The sequence below is a fragment of the Corythoichthys intestinalis genome, chromosome 14, assembly GCF_030265065.1.
Source record: "Corythoichthys intestinalis isolate RoL2023-P3 chromosome 14, ASM3026506v1, whole genome shotgun sequence".
Classification (NCBI taxonomy): domain Eukaryota; kingdom Metazoa; phylum Chordata; class Actinopteri; order Syngnathiformes; family Syngnathidae; genus Corythoichthys; species Corythoichthys intestinalis.
Window position 1 is genome coordinate 7,154,669 of NC_080408.1, and position 25,717 is coordinate 7,180,385.

Sequence of the window (25,717 nt, forward strand, 5' to 3'; positions counted from 1 at the left end):
CAAGTTAGCTGAATGATGTTATATTCACTGTTGCCACTAGAGAGCAGTGTATCCACCCAAATAAATAAAACAAATGCAAACACTTTCAAAACAAACTATTACAACACCACTGTAATTAAACGACTCCTCGAAGCAGCAAAATTTGATTTGAAGCTTTTTTTCTGATCGAATTACTTGAGTTAATCAATTAATCGTTGTAGCACTAAACCATAGACTTGTTCATTGTATTGACGGGTCAATTCGGCCAGCCACTGTGCAACGCCTTCAAGCAGAGGGGCAGGCATCCCACAATCCGCTTCAGTTATTTGCAGTCGGTCACAGCGACACATGCAGCATTTAACGCCGGATTTAGGATAAAAGTACGAAAGCTGTACCGCATACAAAACGGAAGGATTGTCTCAGGAGTGATTTGTTTGAGGATTTACAGTAATTATTATATTTTTCGTACCACGCATGCATTTGAAACGTTGTGAAAAAATTAGGGCTGTCAAAATTATCGCGTTAACGGGCGTGAATTAATTTTTTTAAGTAATCATGTTAAAATATCTGACGCAATTAACGCAGATGCCCCGCTCAGACAGATTTAAATGACGGTACAGTGAAACCCTCACTTGTTAATTGTGTTTTATGGAGTTTTGCCGCCTTCTGCTGGCGCTTGGGTGCGATTGATTTTATAGGCTTCAGCACCCATGAGCATTGTGTAAGTAATTATTGACATCAACAATGGCGGGCTACTAGATTATTTTTTGATTGAAAATTTAACAAATTTCATTAAAACGAAAACATTAAGAGGGGTTTTAATATAAAATTTCTATAAGTTTTTCTTTGAAGAACTACAAGTATTTCTATCCATGGATCGCTTTAACAGAATGTTAATAATGTTAATGCTATCTTGTTGATTTATTGTTATAATAAACAAATTAGGGATGCAGCTATCGAATATTTTAGTAATCGAGTAATCGACTGAAAATTCTATCGATTAATCGGATAAAACAAATAAATTTTTAGGTGAAGAGCAATTATAAATATACATGAGAAAACAAGACATTTCATCTAATCTTGAACCATTTTCAGTCAATCAATGTCTTTATTTTCGATGTATATTGTTGAAAACAGCCAACAATTGCATCTCAGATGTAACTAGAATAAGAGACTAATTCACTGCTTTCACTCAAAAAACCTTTAGACCTTATTAAAAAAAATATATATATATATATGTACACCTAAAATGCCTTTACGCTTGATAACACACATCACTTAAAAGTTAGGATTTTTTCCCACGTGTTTCAATTGAATTTCTATTTGTGTCAAGCCATTTTTAAGTTCTAGTTAAGTTTTAAGCTAGTCTAAACTGTAAGTCCTGATAGGATTTTGAGTTTTTGCAGTGTTCAAAATAAATGTATGATACAGGCTGTATTGGAGCACATTAGGGACTAGTGCTACTTGGTGTTTTATCCAGCAATGACTACTGAGCTAAAATTGATAGTTAGCATTATTGAGTTTTTATTTTACATCCTCATCACTCCACAACGCTATGTTATGTTAAAGCCTGTATGTAAGAAACGTTAGCCACGCATCGAAAGTGGTCATAATTAATAGAAACCTAGCCCTCCGCAGGGCTAACGTTAAGTGAGCTAGTCACAGTAACGTTAATCTTATTTATTAATTCAATTCAATTCAATTTTATTTGTATAGCCCTCAATCACAACAGAAGTCTCAAAGGGCTTTACAGAGGCAATATGATACACAATTAGAAATGAAGCAACAAAGATGAATAGATGCAGTTCAAGTCCTAGGTATCCCCTATCCTTAAGACCCTCCATGCCGGCAAGGAAAAACTCCAAAAACTCCAGAGTCAATTGGGAGAAAAATGAGAAACCTTGGGGAGTACCATAGTCAGGAGAGATCCACTCCCAGGACGGATAGACAGGAACCCCAGAACGGCTAATGGGAATTAGCAAGCGAAATTATAGTCCGTAAAAATACAGTGGAGTAAAGGAGCAAGAAGAAGTCCCTCTAGTCAGATGGGACGGGGGTAGCAGCGAGGACGTCTATCCAGCCAGGGGTCCAGACAGTCAGGAGGCTGCAGCTGAAAAATAGCCCCTCCCCAGAGGGGAGGGGGGAAAGGGGACACCGGGTGACTAGTGATGAAGAGACTAGACAGCTAGATATTAACATTGGAAAATAGAAATAAAGTAAGACAAGTGGTAGGTAGAGTAAGAAAAGGAGATAGAATTCAGCGGCTGTACTGCCCCCAGCATTATAGCTTCTAGTGAAGCTTAGACTAAACTGTGAGTCTACTCCGACTTCAACTAGCCTAACCATAAGCTTTGTCGAATAGGAACGTTTTTAATCTAATCTTAAATGTGCAGACTGTCTCGGCTTCTTTAATACTAGCTGGAAGCTGATTCCATAAAACAGGGGCTTGGTGGCTAAAGACTCTAGCTCCGACAGTACTTTTAGAAACCCTGGGAACTACCAGTAGACCTGCATTCTGAGATCGGAGTGTTCTGTTGGGGCGGTATGGAACCAGAGCATCGGTGAGATAAGGTGGCCCCAACCCATTAATGGTCTTAAATGTAAGAAGGAGTATTTTAAATTTAATTCTAAACTCGACTGGAAGCCAGTTAAGTGCCTGGAGCACAGGAGTGATGTGCTCTCTTCTATTGGTTCCTGTTAAAAGTCTTGCTGCTGCGTTTTGGACTAGCTGAAGACCTTTTAGAGAGCTTTTAGGACAAGCTGCAAGTAGGGTTTAGCGCTCTACTTTTAGTGCTCTTTATTAGCGCTTTAGCGCTCTTTATTAGCGCTTAGCGCTCTACTGCTTTAAGATGGCGGCTGTTTACTAACGCTGCCCAGACGCGGCCGAGTCTGCCAATGCGCATCTAGTTCAACATACATGTGATCTCTATGAGACTCATCAGACGCTACCTGCTACCAACCATCGTGCGGGCTAGTATTTAGCAACGTCGGCGTCGTTTGTAGGGGCTGTCGGCTGTAGTAAGTTGTTTTTTTTTTTGCTTCTTCCTCTACGCACGTGACATTAGCGCGTTGTCCCGCATTAAAAGTAGTCCGAGCAAAACGTGATGATTAGAGCTGTCAAAATAAACGATTACTCGAGGTGAATAAAATTACTCGGATCAGTTTTTAAACTCGAGTTACTCGAGTTGCTCGAGTATTCGTTTCAGCTCTAAAACAAATACAGTCCTTCTGTACCGTATGTTGACTGTATATATCCATCTTGTGTCTTATCTTTCCATTCCAACAATAATTTACAGAAAAATATGGCATATTTTATAGATGGTTTGAATTGCAATTAATTGTGATTAATTACGATTAATTAATTTTTAAGCTGTAATTAACTCGATTAAAAATTTTAATCGTTTGACAGCCCTAGAAAAAATCAATCGGAGAAATTAGCTGCTACGTCATTGGTATCATAGTTCGCAATATTTACGCAAAATAAATACTTACTACACGTTTTTTTTTTTTTTTTTGCTTTTAACCAAGAAACGAGACAGTTTTACGTCCATGTCTATAAAGAATTTTCACCGGAAAACTCTGTTTACATCAGGCGGCCGCTCGCTACATTCACTAACAGACTAGCATTGTACTTCGACATATTTACGTAAAATAAATGCTTACTGTGCGTTTTTTTTTTTTTTTTTTGCTTTTAATAAACAATCGATACTGTTTTACGTCCATATCTATAAAGAATTTAGGGATTTAAGCATTTATTCACACCAATTTTCAACGAAAAAAGCTCTTTGTCAGCTTTGACGGCCTCTCCAATAATGCAGGCCTCCTATTTATTGGCCCTGCGACACATGTCCCGTCAATACATGATGAAGTCAATGACTAAACTCATTCACTACCACCAACAGTTATCTAGAGCTGATTGTATCACCTGTGTTCTACTCTAGAACCACATGACCGTTTGAACACAAAAGACCACAAATTTATTTTCCAGACAAAAAAGATACCACATGATTGCACTTTCCTAGTGTATATGTGTGTACGTTTGCCTTACTTGAACAAAACAGGCGTTTACTATATTTGCCTGTTATGAGATGACAAAACAGTAGCCAGATGGAGGCTGTTGATCTTGTTTGAAAGGTAGATGTGAAAAGCCCATTACTGGGACCATAGCAAACACACACACTCACACTATGATGTGTGCTCACATTCGCGCAAATTGGTGAACGCGATGCAAACGCTCCCTGATGGACTAAAAGTCAGTTGGAATAAGTGTCTGACTTATTAGTTTGTGGGGACGATTCAGTTTTTTGGCCAGAAGAAAAAAAAATCTAAAAAACAAAATAACTGTATATAATAAAAAATAAGAATAAATTACCGTTTTTAATTTGGGTTGGTGCTTAATGGGGGTGGAAACTTCTGGGTACCTCACAATACAATGTGATTTGTGATACAAGGATCACGAGAACGAAGATCTTACAATCTGGCGATACAACAATTATTGATACACAGATCAGGAAATCATTCTAGGATATTCTACAATATAACTAATAAACTGGAAAAACAAGTTCACGTCCTTCTGTAGTGATTTGAAATGAGTTTTTTTATTAGTAGATGTCCAATCCATTTGAAGTGGTAGGGATGGCAGCCAATGAATAAATGTTCATTGTACGTTGAAGGAGATAGTAGCTTTTCTCGTAGGCACCGTCTAAATGTTTGTATTATTCTAACACACTTAATATAATCAGTCAGGGAATAGTATCTTGTCTTGTATTTACTGTTTGACTGCATGTATTACTCCAATACACCTAATATAAAATAAATACCACTTATACCGTAGTTTAAGGAAAACAAGCAGATTATAGGGCATAAGAGATACATGACGCCTTTTTATCACGGAAGCCCAACGTGGGCATCACGAGCAAGATCTACACTGACAAGCCCACGTCTGCACCACCAACTCTCGCAATCAGTTCTCCCGGAGGTTCCAGAGCAAATGGTGGGACGCCCTGTACCAACACAAGGAACACCGGAGAATGCCCGATATCCAATGGATAACATGAATGATAAGACTCCAAGAGCCCTTTTGACGCTGAGGTGGCTAAATCCACAACACTCGTTGCCCTGTCAACAGTGACTCCCAAATCCTCCTGTCCAATCCACAAACAGACAATAATCCCAAACACACCCTTCTTCCTGCCCACGGCCCGCGAGAGCCTTCAAAAGACTGAATGTTTACCTAAGTGTTGTCATAATTTCTCGGGAACCTTTTGTCGACATGTGATAGGGTGACCTTGCCTCCCCGCCTGAGTGTTTCTGTTTCGCAACTGACTGATCAAGATTGACGCTGATAAACCCACGTCTGTACCACCAACTATCGCAATAAGTTCTCCCGGACAGTCCACAACAAATAGCTGGACGCCCTGTCCCAACACAAGGAACACAGGAGAACGCCCAATATCCAACTGATAACATGACTTATAAGACTCTAAGAGCCCCTTTGACGCTGAGGTGACAAAATCCACAACCCTCGTTGCCCTGACTACAGTAACTCCCGAATCCTCCTGTCCAATACACAAACAGACAATAATCCTAAACAAACCCCAAACACACCCTTCTTCTGCCCACAGCCTGCCCAGCGAGAGCCTTCAAAAAGACTGAATGTTTAACTAATCGTTGTTATTTTTCTCGGGAACCTTTTGTTGACTTGTGATATGGTGACCTTGGATCTTCGCCTGGGTCCCTCTGTGCTGTATGATTGCTGTCGACTCAGAATAAATTGTCAACTTGTGTTTCGAAGCCTTTTTCCAGCTTTCAAAATGGAGTCAGTGCGAGGGATTAAGACTAAGGTGAACCCACAGAGTTTGGCCTTTTGGCCGGGTTGTCGGATTGTCGCCGGCCCGGGTCGTTGGAGCTGCCCCAGCTGGAGTCCGGCATTTCGGCTGGCGTGATTCCGGCAATCTGGCTAGAAGGTCCGATTCCTTTAACATGTATGGCCTACATTGGCAGCCAATGCCAGACATTGAGTTCTATGGGAGCCCGTTTGAGAAGTACATCATACTTGCTTCCACATGTAACATCATACTCTCACACATTCACAACGATACCGTTTAACCTACACTACTATTTTCTCTCACACTTAGGTGTCACATATACAACTATACGCTGTCACTCACACTAGTATACTATCTCACACATAATAGTATCGTCTCTCACTCACACTACTATACTCTCTCACACTACTATACTCACAAACACAACTATACTCTCTCACACTAGTATAGGCTCTCACACATAGTACTCTCTCACACATAATAGTAATCTCTCGCTCATAGGAATATAGTCTCTCACACACACACACTAGTATAGTCTCTCACACACACCATTATACTCGCTCACACGTTGTAGTGGTCTCTCACACACAGTACTATATTCTCTCACACGTAATAGTATAGTCTCATACACTGACAATTATACTGTGCACAATTAGGAAGGAAGATGATTTAAATACCCATTTAAACATTACAGCCATTAAAATAAAGACCTAAAAATAAAGTGGCTTGGGGACATTTAAATCAAGAATGAAAAATCATTATTATAACATATATTCGTATATGAGACTATAGTTTGGTGAGAGACTACAGTAGTGGGTGTGAGAGACTATGCTACTACATGTGAGGGAGAGTATAGTAGCGTGTGTGAGAGAGTATAGTAATGTGTATGAGAGTAAAGTATTGTGTGTGTGAGAGTATACTACTATGTGTGAAAGGGTTTGGTAGTGTGTGACAGTATAGTTGTGTGTGTGTGAGAGAGAGAGACTATACTACTTTATATGAGAGACCATACTATTATGTGTGAGAGGGTAAAGTAGTGTTTGTGAGAGAGTATACTAGTATGTGTAAGAGAGAATATTAGTTTATGTGTGAGTATAGTGCAATTGAAAGCAAGGATGATTAACTTCTGAAACGGCTTCCCACAGAGAGTTAATTTTGCTTTAAAGCTATTATTTTCATTTCACTTAGCATAATAAACAGAAAGAGAAAATGCGTATTTTAATTTTTTTAAAGGGCTAATATTGGCCAATCGAATCGTCATGCCAATTAATCGGTCCTACACTTTTTACTTGTATGTTTACATGCTTCTGTTGACACCTTGGTGTGAGGTATAAGCGAGTGCTTATATGCTAGACTTGATGCAAAAAGCAGTGTTTGTTGATTTGCGGTGTTAATGATTAACTGCGCCTCTCACACGATGCTGCTGGTTGCTAAGAGCATGAGGATAAGGAGTAACACATAAGATCTGCTATTTAAATGTACAGTGCCTTGCAAAAGTATTCGGCCCCCTTGAACCTTGCAACCTTTCGCCACATTTCAGGCTTCAAACATAAAGATATAAAATTTTAATTTTTTGTCAAGAATCAACAACAAGTGGGACACAATCGTGAAGTGGAACAACATTTATTGGATAATTTAAACTTTTTTAACAAATAATAAACTGAAAAGTGGGGCGTGCAATATTATTCGGCCCCCTTGCATTAATACTTTGTAGCGCCACCTTTTGCTCCAATTACAGCTGCAAGTCGCTTGGGGTATGTTTCTATCAGTTTTGCACATCGAGAGACTGACATTCTTGCCCATTCTTCCTTGCAAAACAGCTCGAGCTCAGTGAGGTTGGATGGAGAGTGTTTGTGAACAGCAGTCTTCAGCTCTTTCCACAGATTCTCGATTGGATTCAGGTCTGGACTTTGACTTGGCCATTCTAACACCTGGATACGTTTATTTTTGAACCATTCCATTGTAGATTTGGCTTTATGTTTTGGATCATTGTCCTGTTGGAAGATAAATCTCCGTCCCAGTCTCAGGTCTTGTGCAGATACCAACAGGTTTTCTTCCAGAATGTTCCTGTATTTGGCTGCATCCATCTTCCCGTCAATTTTAACCATCTTCCCTGTCCCTGAAGAAAAGCAGGCCCAAACCATGATGCTGCCACCACCACGTTTGACAGTGGGGATGGTGTGTTCAGGGTGATGAGCTGTGTTGCTTTTACGCCAAACATATCGTTTTGCATTGTGGCCAAAAAGTTCAATTTTGGTTTCATCTGACCAGAGCAACCTTCTTCCACATGTTTGGTGTGTCTCCCAGGTGGCTTGTGGCAAACTTTAAACGAGACTTTTTATGGATATCTTTGAGAAATGGCTTTCTTCTTGCCACTCTTCCATAAAGGCCAGATTTGTGCAGTGTACAACTGATTGTTGTCCTATGGACAGACTCTCCCACCTCAGCTGTAGATCTCTGCAGTTCACCCAGAGTGATCATGGGCCCCTTGGCTGCATCTCTGATCACTTTTCTCCTTGTTTGAGAAGAAAGTTTGGAAGGACGGCCGGGTCTTGGTAGATTTGCAGTGGTCTGATGCTCCTTCCATTTCAATATGATGGCTTGCACAGTGCTCCTTGAGATGTTTAAAGCTTGGGAAATCTTTTTGTATCCAAATCCGGGTTTAAACTTCTCCACAACAGTATCTCGGACCTGCCTGGTGTGTTCCTTGGTTTTCATAATGCTCTCTGCACTTTAAACAGAACCCTGAGACTATCACAGAGCAGGTGCATTTATACGGAGACGTGATTACACACAGGTGGATTCTATTTATCATCATCGGTCATTTAGGACAACATTGGATCATTCAGAGATCCTCACTGAACTTCTGGAGCGAGTTTGCTGCACTGAAAGTAAAGGGGCCGAATAATATTGCACGCCCCACTTTTCAGTTTTTTATTTGTTAAAAAAATTTAAATTATCCAATAAATGTTGTTCCACTTCACGATTGTGTCCCACTTGTTGTTGATTCTTGACAAAAAAATTAAATTTCATATCTTTATGTTTGAAGCCTGAAATGTGGCGAAAGGTTGCAAGATTCAAGGGGGCCGAATACTTTTGCAAGGCACTGTAAAAATGTGTTTCACATGCATATTGACTAGGGGTGGGAACCTCTCGGTACCTCACGATACAATTTGCAAAGCTTGCGATAACCTCTGTAACCTCTCTCTGGTCTACATCAGATGCAAATTTGTTATAAAAATGATGCCAATCGTTTGTGCTATGTTTGTGCTATAAAAAGTTTTGCTTGTGCTGCGTTTTTGAGATATTGATTTAGAGAGATGACGTCACACAGCCCCCCATATATTGTAAAATGGACCCGAAATGGTGCCATTCGTTTATGCTACGTTTGTGCTCCTATGTGCTGTAAAGAAATTTGTTTGTGCTGCTATCGTTTTATAGATACCAGGTAGTCCTCGGGTTGCGAACAAGTTCCGTTGCTATCGTTTTATAGATACCAGGTAGTCCTCGGGTTGCGAACAAGTTCCGTTCCTATGCCTGCCATTTTGGCTAATCCATGCTTCATTGATCATGCACAACGAATGGAAAATCGCTACTTAACATGCACACGCTAGCTCACAGACCGACTTGCGCTTTCAGAGCTGTTGGTAGTCCGAGCTGTGAAGATGGTGGGACTAAGGAACCGCTCCACGTGGGATCCGCTGCTGCTCAAGTCGTCTTGCATCAAATCCTGTGCCATCGGCTGCTCATTGGGCATCACGGCGCACCTCACATATGCTAATGCAGATAAAGACCCTGTTGATGGTGAGTGATTAGAACTCATATTTGTATAAACCAATACGGTATGAATCTGTAGTTTGTGAACGGTCCACCAGTTTAAAAATACCTCACATGTCAAGTATTGTTGGATCTTTTTCAGTTCTGGCGACAAAAACAATGACTTACGGTGCAACATATGACGTTAACGTGGGAAATGTTTATTATCTGCTTAGCAAAAAGAGTATTTATGTGTTTATTCAAGGTTGTTGATTAAACAAAGTGACAACGTAAATCCTTTGCAACGTGTTGAAGATTAAAATGCTGTCTGGCTGTAGGCTAATAAATTTCAAGCAATTAGCTTCACTAGATAAAAACAATAAATATATGCACTTTCACATTTGAGTGGGGCAAGATGATTTGAGATATGAGTGTCAATTACAATAAAGACACAACTTGATTTATTCACTATCATTGACTGCAGTCAACGGTGATAGACGTCCAATCCATTTTGAACGTTGCCAGTTGGGGATCTGGCAGTCACAGTAGAGGTAGTACCCGGGTTAGGCCGTACCCGACTTACATGATTCCATGATGCCAGAGTCTCGTCTGCCATTTTGTCTCCAGTCGTTGTGTAGTTGATTAGAACGTGTCAGGGTCCACAAACGTGGAAAAAAGGTTGGACCTCACAACAGACAACAAACAACTGAGGGAAGCATACAAAGGTTTATTAAATACGAGGGCTGTCAAATTTAACGCGTTAACGGGCGGTAATTAATTTTTTAAAATTAATCATGTTAAAATATTTAACGCATGTAACGCATGCGCGGAATGACCCACTCAATGCATAGCCGCAAACTGACTACAATGGTGTCGTTTATTGTTCATTGAGAGCTAAAAGGCAGAGAAAAACGAGTGGACACAGGCATTTATTAGGGCCGCATCATTTATTGGCATAAGCATTGGCAACTCTTTCGCAACAATCATATCTATTGTGGCGAGCGGCGTGGTGAGAAATGTCAGGAGATGATCTTTAACTTTCACGTTTCATTGAACACAACGCAGAACATATACCATTTGCAGCCACCACTGACAGTCATGGTTGCCCAACTTCCCATCATGCATTTTGGCAGAACAGTTAAGTCGCTACAGTATCATTTACTGAAAGCAAAACAAAAATAATATTCCTATCCCTCAAAAGAAATAATGTTCACAAACAGTAAAGCGCTCAATGCAAAGAGAACTGGCATTCCCAATCAAAATAGCTACGTAAAATTCACGATCAAGCTCTATTTAAACATTTCGCTTAGCTGAACAAATACACCAGATGGCAATATTTAGTCACGATATACAAACTATCAGTGGTCGCGTGCATTGTGAAATCAGATGAACATAAGATACAATGAGCCCGGAAACTACGGCGTCAGTCAAGGAGCAAAACGCAATAGAAAAACTTGGCTAGATCTCTAATTAATTCAAAACTCGCCCTTGGTACCTTGTGGTTTCATTTTGTGATTGAAAATTTTACAAATTCTATTAAAACGAAAACATTAAGAGGGGTTTTAATATAAAATTACTATAACTTGTACTCACATTTATCCTTTAAGAACTACAAGTCTTTCTATCCGTGGATCCCTTTAACAGAAAGAATGTTGATAATGTTAATGCCATTTTGTGGATTTATTGCTATAATAAACAAATATAGTACTTACGTATGTACAGTATGTTGAATGTATATATCCATCTTATCTTTCCATTCCAACAATAATTTACAGAAAAATATTGCATATTTTAGAGATGGTTTGAATAGCGATTAATTACGATTAATTTTTAAGCTGTGATTAACTCGATTAAAATTTTTAATTGTTTGACAGTCCTATTAAATACAAAACAAACTCACACGCGATCGCGGTAAAAAGGGGAAATTAAAAAACAGGTCCGTGACAGGAGGTCGACGGGGAACAAACGCGAGGGTAAAACTAGGTGGTTGGCAGAGAGCCCATAAAACAACTAAAACACACTCACGTACCTGCACAAGTATGGATGGCCTGCGTTTATATACTACCGCTGATGAGCAGGGATTAGCTGCAAGTGCGATGTCGGCACGCCCCCACAGCAAAAAAAAAAAAAATCTGACTAGCTGCAGAACGCGACAGAACATTGATTTTTGTTTTATGATGCATGCATTTGTAAGAAAGAGGGGAAAGATTACAATTTAGCGCACTGTTTAGGTAGGACGCCAACATTTAATACATGTTTTTGGATAGCTATTTTGAGATTTAGTGGGTATTCATGGGTACTGAAAGGGTTGAATCCGACCCACGCGGAAATTCGGGTTACGTCGCCAGCGTAGGAATGAATTTGTTCGTAACCCGGAGACTACCTGCAATAGGGCGGTTAGGTGGGTCCCATACTTTTCTATATGGCAAGACTCACATGGTGGGGCCTCCTCTTGGTCTGGGAAGTCGGTTGTGGGGGTGGAGTGGAATGGGGGTACAGGGCTCTAGTTATGTTCCACCCCACGAAGGCCTCCTGGCGTTCTCCCGCTTCCGCCTTCCTCTCTCTTTTCTAACTGGGTGTCCTCATTAGGCCCCGGCGCAGATCGCCGGCCAGGTTTTAGCGAGCCGGCAGGGTGTCACCCCTTCTGGGTGGGGATCCTGTCCTGCTCCGGGCCTAGTGGGCCGTGGGGGTCCCGCAGTGTGCCACGTTGGTTGTTGGGTTGCTGGGAGGTCCGGGTTGACTGAATTGGCGGGGGTGGGCACGCTCCCATATCTTTTCCATGAGGGTGGTTAATGGGGGCGCATATGGTCCGGATGACCGCGGTGGGTCCCAGGAGGATGGCAGTGACCCCTTTGCTGGACCTACGCCATTAACCAGCCCTCAGGTAAAGGATGAAGGGATGCGCCACCACCCCCGCAGACCCTTAACCGACGTGGCACACTGCGGGATATCCACGGCCCACTAGGCGCAAGGCAGGAAAGGATACCCACCTGGAGGGCGTGACTCCACGATCCCCTTCAGGGCCCGAGGTGGACGCCCAGTTAGAAAAGAGAGTGGAAGCCAGAGAACGCTGAGAGCATCAACCGCCCTCACCCCGCAACCGATAGCCCAGACAAAAAGGAAGCCCTGCCATCACATCACCCCCTCACCCAACCGACTCCATCTGCCCCACAGATTTGGTGTATGATGCGTTAAAATCAAGGGGAAGCCGGCCTGGGACTGTATGGCCCCATTCTGACTCCCCCTGAACCCCCTAAATGAGTGTGTTATTGCCCAAAGTAAAGGCTATTTCACGTCACTTGACTAATGCCTTGTTCTATTCTACATAGGTGTGTTTGTGTGCCCTCTCGGAGAAAAGGAGATCGTGGTAGGCTTTGAGGCAGCCATTGCAGGACGTATGATGGGTGTTCAGATCCAGAACCGGGGCAAGCTGAAGGACTGCTGCTTAGATTGCTGCCCCTGTACCGAAGGACGGGAATGGAACTGTTGCAGAAGCTCCAGCTTGGATATGCAGTGCACCAATGGTCAGCGTGTATACATTGAAATAATTAGAGGTCACTGATGGTAGCTTTGCATGTAATCCAAAAGCTACCATCTATAATTTTCTTTTTTCAATGGCGTTCGACCGCCCCGCCAAAACCGTTTGACCCACCGACACCATTCAAACAGCAAAACGACTGGAATTCTCATGCGACGCCGGCTCTTTCGTTTGACACCCTAAAAATTATTGTTTTCCTAGGTTCTATACAGTTTTTGCTAACACGTACAGTTCAACAAAAAAATGTAGTCATTCATTTCAAATGGTCCAAATTTCCTATTAATTTCCAATGGCCCTATTCGCCATTCATTTCAATGGCACAAAAACTTCCATTCACTCTTATTGATATGATCCAACCCAAGTGACTCAATATCAACAGGAAGTTATTCCTAAATGGCCCAAGATCAACAGCAAGTGGCCTAATATGAACAGGAAGTGACCCTGAAATGCCCCCAAATCAACAGGCAGTGACCTTGGAATGCCTCAACATCAACAGGAAATGACCCTGGAATGCCTCGAAATCAATAGAAAGTGACTCTAAAATGCCTCAAAATCAAATAGGAAGTGACCCAATATGTACAGGAAGTGAACCTGAAATGCCCTCAAATCAACAGGAGGTGACCCCGCAATGCCCCAAAATCAACAAGAAGTGACCCGACATCTACAGGAACTCTGAGATGCCTCAAAATCAACAGGAAGTGACTAAAAATGTACAGGAAGTGAACCTGAAATGCCCCCTCATCAGCAGGAAGAGACCCCGCAATGCCCCAAAATCAACAAGAAGTGACCCGAAATCTACAGGAAGTGACCCCAGAATGTCTCAAAATCAACATGAAGTCACCCTGGAATGCCTCAAAACAGGAAATGACCCAAGATGTACAGGAAGTGAACCCGAATGCTCCCAAATCAACAGGAAGACACCATGCAATCCACCCATGCAAACAAGAAGTTACCCAACATGAACAGGAAGTGAGCATGAAATGCCCCACAATCAAAAGGAACCCGACATCTACAGGAAGTCCGAGATACCTTAAATCAACAAAAAGTGACCCGATATACCAACCATCACGACATAGCTACCATCGAAATGTCTCCAGAAATTGCATCTTCTAGTTTATTTTATGACTATGCCATCAAAATACTGTATTAGTCTCACTGATTCCAACTAATTACTCGACTGTCCTAATGTCAAACTGGTGCTCAACAATGTTGAAAATTATATCATTTTGCCATTGCAAAACAATGAAGACATCTTGGTGTGTTCAAGTAGTAAATCCAATTGAATCTTTTTGTTCTGATGAGCTGTGACATCATGTTTATCTCTCACAGGGCATCTCATCCTGGATGAAGATCTAGAAAGAAACACCTTCATCGTGGCCACGGGCCTGATCGGTCCCATGGATATAGTGACCATCATCATGAAGACCACAGTTGAACTGCCTACGTTAGAAAATGGAGCAATCCACATTGTCTACCCGACATTACTGACACCCATTGTCACGCACATGACTGCGAGCAAGAGTGAAACTGGAGGGAAATCAGAAGAAACCGGGTACTCAAAATTAACAATCACACAAGATATACTTATTAATATTTACCCATAATAAGCGTATACAAATCAGCAATGTGAGGTGAAGAACCCAATATTATGTGAATTGCTTGTAAGTATGGATATGTTGACATCCTATTCTATGCTGCCTGATCGCCAATCCTGATAGTTTCTCTACTTGAGTGTGTCTAATTGCACTCAGTCATCCGTAAATCCTATCAGACGTGTGATAGTCCTGCAGGCAAGAAAAATGCTGCGTGGGGGGGTCCCTCAGGGTCACGGCCTCTCCCCAGCCAATTTGTGGGTTGAGCCAGCACAGCCCATCCCTCCTCTCGCAGCTCCAGTAAGGGGGCCGCCGTCATCACCCAGGGATCCTGGGTGGCCCCCCCGGATCATCCACGCCCCTATTAACCGGCCTTCAGGGAAGGGATGAGGGGATGCACCTCCGCTCCCCTCATCCACCCCCCTACCGACACGGCACACTGCGGCAACCCCACGGCCCACTAGACCCGTGGCAGGACAGGGCCCTGCCAACACCTAGCTTACCCACCAGCACTCAGCAAGCGACCCGCGCCGGCGCCCAAGGAGGATACCCCCACGGGGTGGTGCGGGACTGGAGGCCCCGACCCCCCCATCTCCCCTACAACCGGCATCCCAGACAAAGAAGAGGCCACGTCCTGGGAGCCACGCTATGGAGAAAAAGTGTGGGACCCACATAACGCCCTATTACTGTGGCTGCCAGGTCCCCGACTGGCAGTCATTACCCAGCACCGTGATAGGATTGTGTGGCGAGGGTAGTGCAGTGTATGCATTAAAATAGGAGAGCCCAGCTGAGGGCAGTGGGACCACCGCAAGTTCTTTCCAACCGCAAATCCTACCGCCCATGGCCAAAGCACCCCCCGTGGACTGTAATGTATGTCCATCCATCATCTACCGCTTAATCCGGGGTCGGGTCGCGCGGACAACAGCTTTAGCAGGGACATCCAGACTTCCTTCTCCCCAGCCACTTCAACCAGCTCACAAGGCATTCCCAGGCCAGCCAAGAGACAGTCTGTCCAGCGTTTCCTGGGTCGTCCCCGACGCCTCCCCCCGTTGGGACATGCCCAGAACACCTCTCCAGGCAGGGGTCCAGGAGGCATCAGAACCAGATGCCCGAGCCACCTATAATGGCTCCTCTCAACGTGAAGGTGTAGCGGCTCGACACAGAGTCCTTCACAGATGACCAAGCTTCTCACCCTATCTCTAAGGAGAGCCCGGCCACCCTGTGGAGAAAACTCATTTCGGCTGCTTGTATCCGGGACCTTGTTCCTTCGGTCAAGACCCACAGCTCGTGACCATAGGTGGGGGTAGGAACGTAGATCGACTGGTAAAACAAGAGCTTTGCGTTTCGGCTCAGCTCCTTCTTCATCACTACAGACCAGTGCAGAGTCCGCATTACGGCAGACGCTTCACCGATCCGCCTGTCGATCTCACGGTCCCACTTACCCTGCTCGTGAACAAGACCCCAAGATACCTGAACTCCTCCACTTGGGGCAAAATCTCATCCCCGACCCGAAGAGGGCACGCCACCCTTTTTCGACTGAGGACCATGGATTTGGATGTGATGATCTTCATCTCGACCTCTTCACTTCCTGTTGATTTGGGGGCATTTACAGGTCACTTCCTGTTGATTTTGGGTTGATGAAAAGGAAGTGACTGAAGAATGTCCCCAAATGAATAGGAAGCTTTAAATGCCCTAAATTGAACAGGAAGTGACCTGTAAATGCGCACAAGACATGCTCTGGTTTCAGTGCCATTGACGGCACCCTACGCCTAATCCAGTCAAAATGAAATGGATGTCTAACATAGCTGACATAACTAATCTTTCTTGTGAGTATAAATGACTTCAAGTATACTTTTCTTCATTTTTGTCTTCTTCTTCAGCTCAACCAGCTGTTTTAGTGGCACCTCAGGAAAACCGGAACGGGTTCTTGATTCTGAGCAGCAGTACTGTGCACATGCCATCTTTACCAGTCCAGCTGCCACTTTGGCTCCTTATGAGCTCAACTTCCAACTGCTGGTTCGAGGGGCTTGTCTGCTGGCCGGTACATTTTTTGCTGACTGTATTTCTTTTTTTGTTTTGCAAAGAGTTTCCTTGTCTTTTTATTCCTAGGACTGGAGAGCCCAACTCATGCCTTGAGAGCAGATGCTGACCCCAGCGCCCAAAGTGCCTCCGCCACGTACATCACCTTAGCCCAGGAGCATCCCTATGACAGACACATAGAGATCATCCTTCACCTCAGTGGTGAGTAAAGGAGGACCTTTGTTGGCATATTTTCTACGCATGCGCAATTGGTGAAGTAGGAAGAAGTAGGAGTGGATCCACTAGGGTTAGCCGGATCCACCCTAAAAGACAGGCTTGCCAACCCAGTCAGCACCAGCGTTGTTTTTGACAACCTTTTTAATTTTTATCTTAGTAGGAGTGTGACAAAATATCGAAATGGTGATGTATCGCGATACTTTACATCCCAAAAGGCTCATGCCTAGAATCGAGACAATGTTTTAAAAAGGTATCAATGTTTAAAAAAAAAAAAAAAAAGAATAAGGAACCAACAATTTGCTGCCAAAATCTTCCACCATAATCGTATCTGATTGAACTCTATAGCTGCCATTGACAGCGCCCAACGCCCAATCCATTAAGACGTTCATTCATCTGAAACCAGAGCACTCACAGTCACTCTTTCCAATTTTCGGGGCATTTACAGGTCACTTTCTGTTCAGTCTCGGTAATTTACGGGTCACTTCCTGTTCTGTAACCCAAAATCAACAGAAAATGACCCATAAAATGCCCCGAAATCAAACACTTGACAAAAAACAATTGGTGTTCATCTAATCTGATGAATATGTAAATATAGTAGATTAAATTAGCCTAATTTTCCAAACCAAGTCTGCTAGCTTAAATGCTACGAATGTATTTACAATTCTCATAGCAAACAGCTCACATGTAACTCCACAAACTGTGACTGTAAACCAGAGGTTGCGCTAGACTTTTTCGTTGTCTGTCATTTTGACTGACAGTGTCATAAAAATCCGGTCATAATCTATTTTTACCCGTCACTTACATTTTTAAAATGATAATAATGACATATTCAATAGTATTTAGTTTTCATTCATTTTTAATTAATATTCTGCCCGAACAAGCTTAACAAGATGCAAACAGACAGCGGAGGGCACCAATCAGCGACGGGCAGACGTGCCGTTAGCAAAGCGACGAGGGCAGGACGAGGGACTTGCGCGCGGAAGTAAACATACGAGGAGAACGGAGTTTATTCAACATGGCTAGCGCGAGACAGACTGTTGTCAGTGACTCGTGTCGATGTGTTTTAGCTCATTTAAAACTGAATTTACCCCAGATTGGAACATATTCTCGGCTCTCCCGTTCGCCATCCGTGTTGTTGTAGAGACGACTTTCGGCGCGCAAGAGTGACGTTGCACGTGAAGAACACATCACGCAAATATACAAATCTGATTTGTCGATTGATTTTGTACCTACTCGAGAGGCTGTGTCCCAGACTTTTCTCTCAGTGTTTGAAAAATACAGGGAGAACAATCTGGCCGTGCCAGGCAAACACTCAGTTGCCGTGACATTTTTCCGAGTAAGGCCAACGACGTCATGCATCAAGAGAGACAATAGCTAATTAATATGCTCACTCGCCACCCTGTGGTCTGGGGTGTAAATTGCAACCTGTCAAAATGACGGATGGACTTCAGTTTTTTCCGTCACTGTTTTAAAAAACCGGTCAACGACGGAAAATATTCGGTTAACACGACCCCTGCTGTAAACTTAATTACAAATGCATACACAAACATATATTAGCTGAAACAACTTACAGCCTTATGTGGGCCAAACCAGAGCGGGGCTGTCCTTTATTCATGTCAGACGAGAGTCTCCTTCTTGGTCATATTAGGCGACAGTCCAGCCAGACCCAACGCTGCCACCTGAAGGAATCCCCCCTCCCCCGGCTAACCCGCGGAAATAGCGCCAGCCGAACGAAACGGTGTTCCGCTGGCACCGCTCCCGCAAGTCGACCGGGAGGGGCCAAAACCCCATTCAGTCTTTGTACTGACTCCATGATCCAAAAGTTTGAAGAAGGCTCACCGAAAACAGGTTGACAATTTATTCGTCGACAATTGTCAAAAACAAGGCAAAAACAGACGTCGGAGAGACAATGCTTGATCCAGGGTCGGCAAAACAAGGCTACATAGAAATGTTCCCGAGGAGCGACAGTTGTTATCTGAATGTTCAGTTCTTTTGAAAGCTGCGGTGGAGTGGGCCGGGCTGAAGGCGTGGCTGGGTGTTGTTTTGGGACCATCCCTCTGTAGCAGGTTTGGGCGGTCAGGTTCGTGCGTCATCCTTCGTGGCCGGGACGTGGTTGCCATGGCGACCGACGCAGGTCTTGACATCCAAGGCGCCCGCGCTATCAACTTGTTATCCTGGTTGGGCGAGGGTGTTCTCCGATGCTACTTCTTTTAGGACAGAGTGCCCTGCTCTTTGTCCTGGAGTGCCCGGGAGAACTGATTGGTGCGTCAATCTTGCTCATGATGTACATGTTGGGCTTCTGTGATAAGATGGCGTTGTGTATCTTTTATGCCCTCTATTCTGCTTCTTTTTATTAAACTATGGTGTAAGTGCTTTTTATTGTATATTAGTTGTGTTAGAGTAATACAAACAGTCCTACAGTAAATATGAGAAATGATACTATTCCCTGATTGATTATATTGCGTGTGTTAGAGTAATGCAAACAGTTAGACAGTGCCTACGAGAAACGGTACCATCTCCTTCGTCCTGATCCACCCTGAGAACTGATGACGTTTTTTTCTTCGCTTATCCGAGCTGATAAGCCGGTCAACTTTACTGTGTCGAATGGCATGTAGTAACATCTCCCTAACTGCTTTACTATAAGGAATGTGTTAGACTAATGTAGACGGTTATATGGTGTCTGCGAGAAAGATACCTATTCCCGTCACACCAGAGGGCAGTGTATCCTCCATCATTATACAAAATACAATACTTTTGGACTTTTTGCATAGTTATTTTGGGGTACTTAAAGGGGAAGTTCAGAATTTTTGACATCTAGCTTAATGTTCGAGTTAGCGTGGGTTTAATTAGTAGGTAGCGTTGATTTCAACAGATTCCGTGTAGTTTGTTAGTTATTTGTTGATTTCAGGGCTCTGGAGTGGCTAAGCTAGCGCTAGTCAATTGGGCTGGCTTAGCTTGCCAATAAAAAACAACATATGCACACATGAAAATCATCGATGACCCATGCAATCAATAGTGTTGGCTATGTTTAAGGATAAAGTTATTAAAACTTACCATTGCATGTCAATAAGTGCAGTATGAACAGCAACATTTGTAATCCAGCCGAGTGATATCATATCGATTTTTTTTTTTATCTCGTAGCCAGCAGCAAGTAACCAGTATGTTGTTCCTCGTTCTTCATAGGAAATTTGTGGAAACTTTGCCCATTTCTTCTGTCTGTTTCCACAGCCTCTAAATGCTTATTTTGCCATGTTGCCGGTTAATTCAGCAGACTGATGCGGTATTCGAGGGAGATGGGAAGTCAAAGTTTCCAACCTATGATCTGGAAAAATATCATCGGAACGCGTCCATTATTTGATTGGTTATGAGAAGGCAGGTTTGCTGAATGTCAAAATGTCTTTGATGGCCAAAATAAAAAACATCTTGTCACAACTTGACTGTTTTGATCCGCTCGGCACGCTGTGAGGTCGCAACTGCTACCATCTCAGCGGGATAAGTCTGACTTCGTACCTTCCTCGAATGCATCGTGAGCACGAGTGGCTGAAGCACTCCTCTCTGATGGGGTACCGCACGCCACACGTAATTCCCGCTTATGAATATTTATGACGTTAGCTTCTGTGGCTCTGCTGTTAGCTAAGGGGGGACAAGCTCTTGTTTGTCCCCAATAGGAAATGAATCGGAATAGCGTACGACGGAGATGTTTACAGAGCTAAACCTACCAATTCTGTCCGAAAATGATGTCCCTAAAGCAAATTCACTAGTAAAGATGTGGAAGAACATAAAAATGTTCAGTTAAAGAGATTGCATGGGTGTCGACGGCTGAAAAAAAGCGAGCCGACCTGAGCTTCCCTTAGCTTTTTTATCGACGCCTTTTTCTTACGCCACTGACAATGATATTCTCCAGTTTCAACAATCTATCCTTTACCACCATAAGCCCCATCTTTCTTATATATTATATCCCCTGGTTGTCTTACGTCTCTGACCGTTCTTTTGAGGGACATTGCCGTTTTGTGTAGCGATCGCAAATGCTACTCGTTGACAGCCAACGAACTCTTCATTTTTTTCATTAATAATAAATCTTCATTCATTTTATTTACACATCCCCCTTACTAAAGTTGTTTCTTTACAACAGAAAATAACAACGGTGGCAGTCAGATACCACTTTAATTTTTCAGGTCATTCATTGTCAGATAGAAGCAGCACAAAAACGCCACGCTAAAAAAAATAACTAAAAGCATCAAAATGGCTTACCTCTTGGCCCAAACAAAATGTTTACTGCATATGAAATGTGAACGGCTTCACTTTGGCTATTGTGGTCTCCAAAAAAAATAAAATAAAAAAAAATGAATGAAATGAATTACAGCAGTTTGGTGGGCCATTGTTTTGGCCGCATGGGTGTTTTGGAACAATGATCTGCATCTTTGAATTTGGAATTTTTTGCGTTTTTTATCGGCATGCTAAGCAGGTACCATTGACTTGCGCTAGCTTAGCCACTCCGGAGCCTTGAAAGTAACAAATAACTTAAAAACTGCACTGAATTTGTTAAAATCAATTCCACCAATGAAGTAAACCCCAGCTAACCGACTTACACGAAAATTCGGTTTACGGAACGGAACTACCTGTATGTCGTTTTCGTTTTGTTGTCGTCTCATCAGACGAAAACTGGCATTCCTTTCGTTATGTTCAAGTCTCCCCAAAATAGTCCGTCGACTAAATATTTTCGTTCTCGTCACTGATGACGAAAACAACACCGTGTCCAAAAGACGACGATTAAAATTCAAAGGACTGCCAAAAACAACACTAATATAAGCTAAAGATCCTCTATATAAAAGCTTCATTCATCTTTCTCCCTAAATGTTGTTCTCGTTGAACGTCACTTCTTCAAAGAACCGCACAGCCCGCTCGTCATAATCGAGAAAGGAAGGCTCTCCTTCAGCCAGTACGAACAGCACATCCTCTCACGACGGGATTTCATTCGTTGCACCCGCAAAGATCCAGAACCTGAGAGAAAGGTTAGCATATCTCGTATGACAGTTTCTCCACCATTTACTCCCTCACGCTAACTGTTTTGCATATACCTGCAGGTGGAGTTTGTACGGAAGCGCTACCACAAGGACATCTTGAACAACCCGGTGTTGATGCTCAATTTCTGTCCCGATTTCTTGGGAGAACCTCTAGAATTGAACAAAGCCACCAGAGAAATATTGTTCCTTGTTGACTGGAGCGGCGGCACGAACGGAAGCAACATTGGTCGTGTAAAAGTGAGAGCTATATTTCAAATACTTCTGAAACTCTTGTTGTCATGCTGCTAAATATGTTCTTGAATCAACAGGAAGCCCTGACAGTGGCGTTGAAGAGTCTCCCTTCCGGCACGCTGCTCAACGTTGTCAGCTTCGGCACCCCCATGAAACCTTTGTTCACAGCCAGCAAACTCTGCACGGATGTTAGTTCGGATTGTTCACTCTTTCAGTGCCGTTGATGATGATAGAAGTCCAATCATGTGACATAGACTTCACTATCAGTTGATGGTAAATGGGGCGCGGGCTCCCTTCCGTAGGGGGCCTGTTTTCAAAAACTTAAAATCGAAATAATTTTCAAAACCAAAGCCGCTAATGACCTAAAACCAAACAGGAATCTCCCTTAGGCATATACAGTGTATCACAAAAGCCATTAATAGCCATTAACCCTTTAAGGTCTGGGCCTATTTTGTCTGATTTTGCATGCCTTTGAAGTTGCCTTTATATTTCAAAGACAGAATTGTTTACGATGGCCTGGTTTGGTCCCTTTTTTTGTGACACCTTGAACTTCATGTCCAAACTGTTGTTTCCTTCACTGACCAATTATAAGTCATAATTTTGGGCCCAAAAAGACCAAAAATTCCAAAATCGTTTTGTCAAAATTTTTAATATTGATGTCCAATTGACAACCAAACATGCGTAACGAACCGTTTTGAAACTTTGTAATATTTATTCAACATGTTAGGATGAACATTCAACCAAAAAAATTTAGAATAAATAGTCTTTTATTTGACAATTCAACATAAACAACAGGTATAGCCATAGGCGTTTTTTGCATTTATACATGCTCTAGTCAAAACAGGTTATATACAGCAGACCAAACAGTGAAGAACAGTGAAAAAATATACCATCTAACACAAAAAGTGTTTAGAGGCCATCTCTTTATGAGTTTAGGTATTGCGGCCCATCACCTGATGAAAACTATGTACACACAATCAAGCTTCTTGAACACACATTTATATACACAAATTGAGAAGACTGATTGTGGGAAAAAAATATATATATATAACATTGGGGAAAAAAGTATTTTCAAAACTATTTACAATAAACAAGTTAAATTTTTTTCAGGCATGCCACTCCGAAAAGCAGTTTCGTCCTGGAATTAGACACAGGGCTACATCACAGCCCACACTTCCATGGGGTGTCGGTCCTCTTTCCACCCTTCCATTTTCATTTCACTTTACTTTCATTGTCACTATAAATGTACATGAAACAAAAGTCAGTATTTATGAAAATAATAAAGTATAAAATAAAAATATATACAGCAATAAATAATAATGGAAATCTATATGTATGACAATAGAAAGAATACCGTAGCTGAATATGTGCTCCATCCCTAATCTTCATATAGAAAGAAGACCACAAATTATACTTTGATCTGATATGCACATTTTATTATTACATACACAAACACGCACTTATATTGCATCAAAATTAACTTTGTCTTGCAATATCAAAAGAAACTTTTACAGCATTAAAAAAAAAAAAAAAAAAAAAAGTGAGTTGGCTTACCTCTGCTCGTCGATGGCGTCACCCACGTGTTCAAATCCGTCACTATCTTCACTCGAGGACTCTTCCGAAGAAGACGATGATGACGAATTTGGACCACCCTCTTCCTCAAATTGATCAAAAAGCACAATTGCTTGCGCTAAATTTAGTTTTCCGTTCATCCTCAAAGTCACACAAAGTCGCTCGCTCGCTTGCTTGATTCAAACGGCCGTCGCTCGCCCCCTCGCTGCTTCAGATTCACTCCTCCCTCTCGTTCGGTGGAACCTCGCGCGGCAGTTATATTTATTAAAAAAAAAAACGCATTTTGTGCTTCCACTGTGACTTCGAAAGGGTTCGTTTGATTTGTGTTTTTTTCATGGAGCTTCCGTTTTGAAAAAGGACAAGAAATGATGGAAATATAGACATAAACAAATGATCCATGCAGCGTTTTAATGTTTTTTTTTGAGAGGACAATAAAACTATAAAACTTAAATGACAATATCTCACGTTTTAGTTGGTCGATTGACTTCAAATAACAACGAGAGTAAACCGCAACTTCCGCACTTTAAAACGAGACCAACCAACGGCATGTGGGTGACGTAATTAAAACGCGAGGGTGCTTCAAAGACGACGTGCGCTGAGGACGCGCCGGCGCGTCCTTCGACTCTCAAGGGTTAATATCTAAACTCCTGGCAACAAAAGTGAGTACACCGCATGGGAACTACGTACATCCCGAAATGTCCAAATTGAGTACTGCTTGTCATTTTCCCTCCAAAATGTCATGTGACTCGTTACAGGAGGGCTGTCAGCATTGCTGCAGAGATTGAAGAGGTAGGGGGTCAGCCTGTTAGTGCTCAGAACATACGCCGTACTCTTCATCAAATTGGTGTGCATGGCTGTCACCCCAGGAGGAAGCCTCTTCTGAAGACGGTACACAAGAAAGCCCGCAAACAGTTTGATGAAGACATGTCAACAACGCACATGGATTGCTGGAACCATGTCCTATTGTCTGATGAGACGAAGATTAATTTGTTTGGTTCCAATGGTCACAAGCATGTGTGGCGGCGACCAGGTGAGGAGTACAAAGATAAGTGTGTCATGCCTGCAGTCAAGCAAGGTGGTGGGAATGACCCCCCCCCCCCCCCCACACCTCTTCAATCTCTGCAGCAATGCTGACAGCACTCCTGTAACGAGTCACATGACATTTTGAAGGGAAAATGACAAGCAGTACTCAATTTGGACATTTAGGGATGTACGTAGTTTCTACGGGGTGTACTCACTTTTGTTTCCAGGGGTTTAGATATTAATGGATATATTTTGAGTTATTTTGAGGGGAAACTAAATGAACTGTATTATATAAGCTAAACACAGACTACTTTTCATTGTGTCAAAGTGTCATTTTGTCAGTGTTGTCCCATGAAAAGATATACTTAAATATTTGCAGAAATGCGAGGGGTGTACTTACTTTTGTGATACACTGTATAAGTCTCCATGAGCAGTGGCATCAACAAATTCAAAGTCGTTTCCTAATAAAATCCCGATTAATAATTTTTTTAATGTAAGTATAACAAAATTAGGCTACAGTGGCTATAAAATTCTCAGAGTTTACGCTAGATGCACAAAAATCACAAAATGCTGAGATAATCACCCATATTTTTTTGATCAATAGCAATATTTAACATATACAGTGGTATGAAAAAGTATGTGAACCTTTTGGAATTTCTCACATTTCTGCATAAAATCACCATCAAATGTTATCTGATCTTTGTCAAACTCACACAGATGAAAAAACAGTGTCTTCTTTAACTAAAACCACCCAAACATTTATAGGTTTTCATATTTTAATGAGGATAGTATGCAGAAAATGACAGAAGGGAGAAAAATAATAAATTGAACAATCACATTTAATATTTTGTGACCCCCCCCTTTTGGCAGAAATAACTTCAACAAGCTGCAGATCAGTCTAGCACATCGATCAGGACT

General features: G+C 42.3%; 1 protein-coding gene and 1 long non-coding RNA gene across 2 annotated transcripts in view; one reads left to right on the forward strand and one right to left on the reverse strand.

The window, feature by feature from the left end:
- Window positions 1–9,472: 9,472 nt before the first annotated feature.
- The window catches only part of vwa5b2 (von Willebrand factor A domain containing 5B2), a 36,438-nt gene continuing 20,193 nt past the window's right edge, over window positions 9,473–25,717 (forward strand). The window contains exons 1-8 of the mRNA XM_057856475.1: window positions 9,473–9,611; window positions 12,893–13,087; window positions 14,431–14,653; window positions 16,574–16,734; window positions 16,803–16,934; window positions 21,837–21,961; window positions 22,034–22,210; window positions 22,282–22,392. Coding sequence (XP_057712458.1) covers window positions 9,473–9,611; window positions 12,893–13,087; window positions 14,431–14,653; window positions 16,574–16,734; window positions 16,803–16,934; window positions 21,837–21,961; window positions 22,034–22,210; window positions 22,282–22,392 — 1,263 coding nt within the window. The remainder of the gene's footprint in view (window positions 9,612–12,892; window positions 13,088–14,430; window positions 14,654–16,573; window positions 16,735–16,802; window positions 16,935–21,836; window positions 21,962–22,033; window positions 22,211–22,281; window positions 22,393–25,717) is intronic.
- On the reverse strand, window positions 23,327–24,221 carry LOC130929375 (uncharacterized). The gene is made up of 3 exons (XR_009066870.1): window positions 23,759–24,221; window positions 23,559–23,587; window positions 23,327–23,441 (listed from the first exon to the last, which is right to left on the reverse strand). It is a non-coding gene; the product is annotated as an uncharacterized LOC130929375 (long non-coding RNA).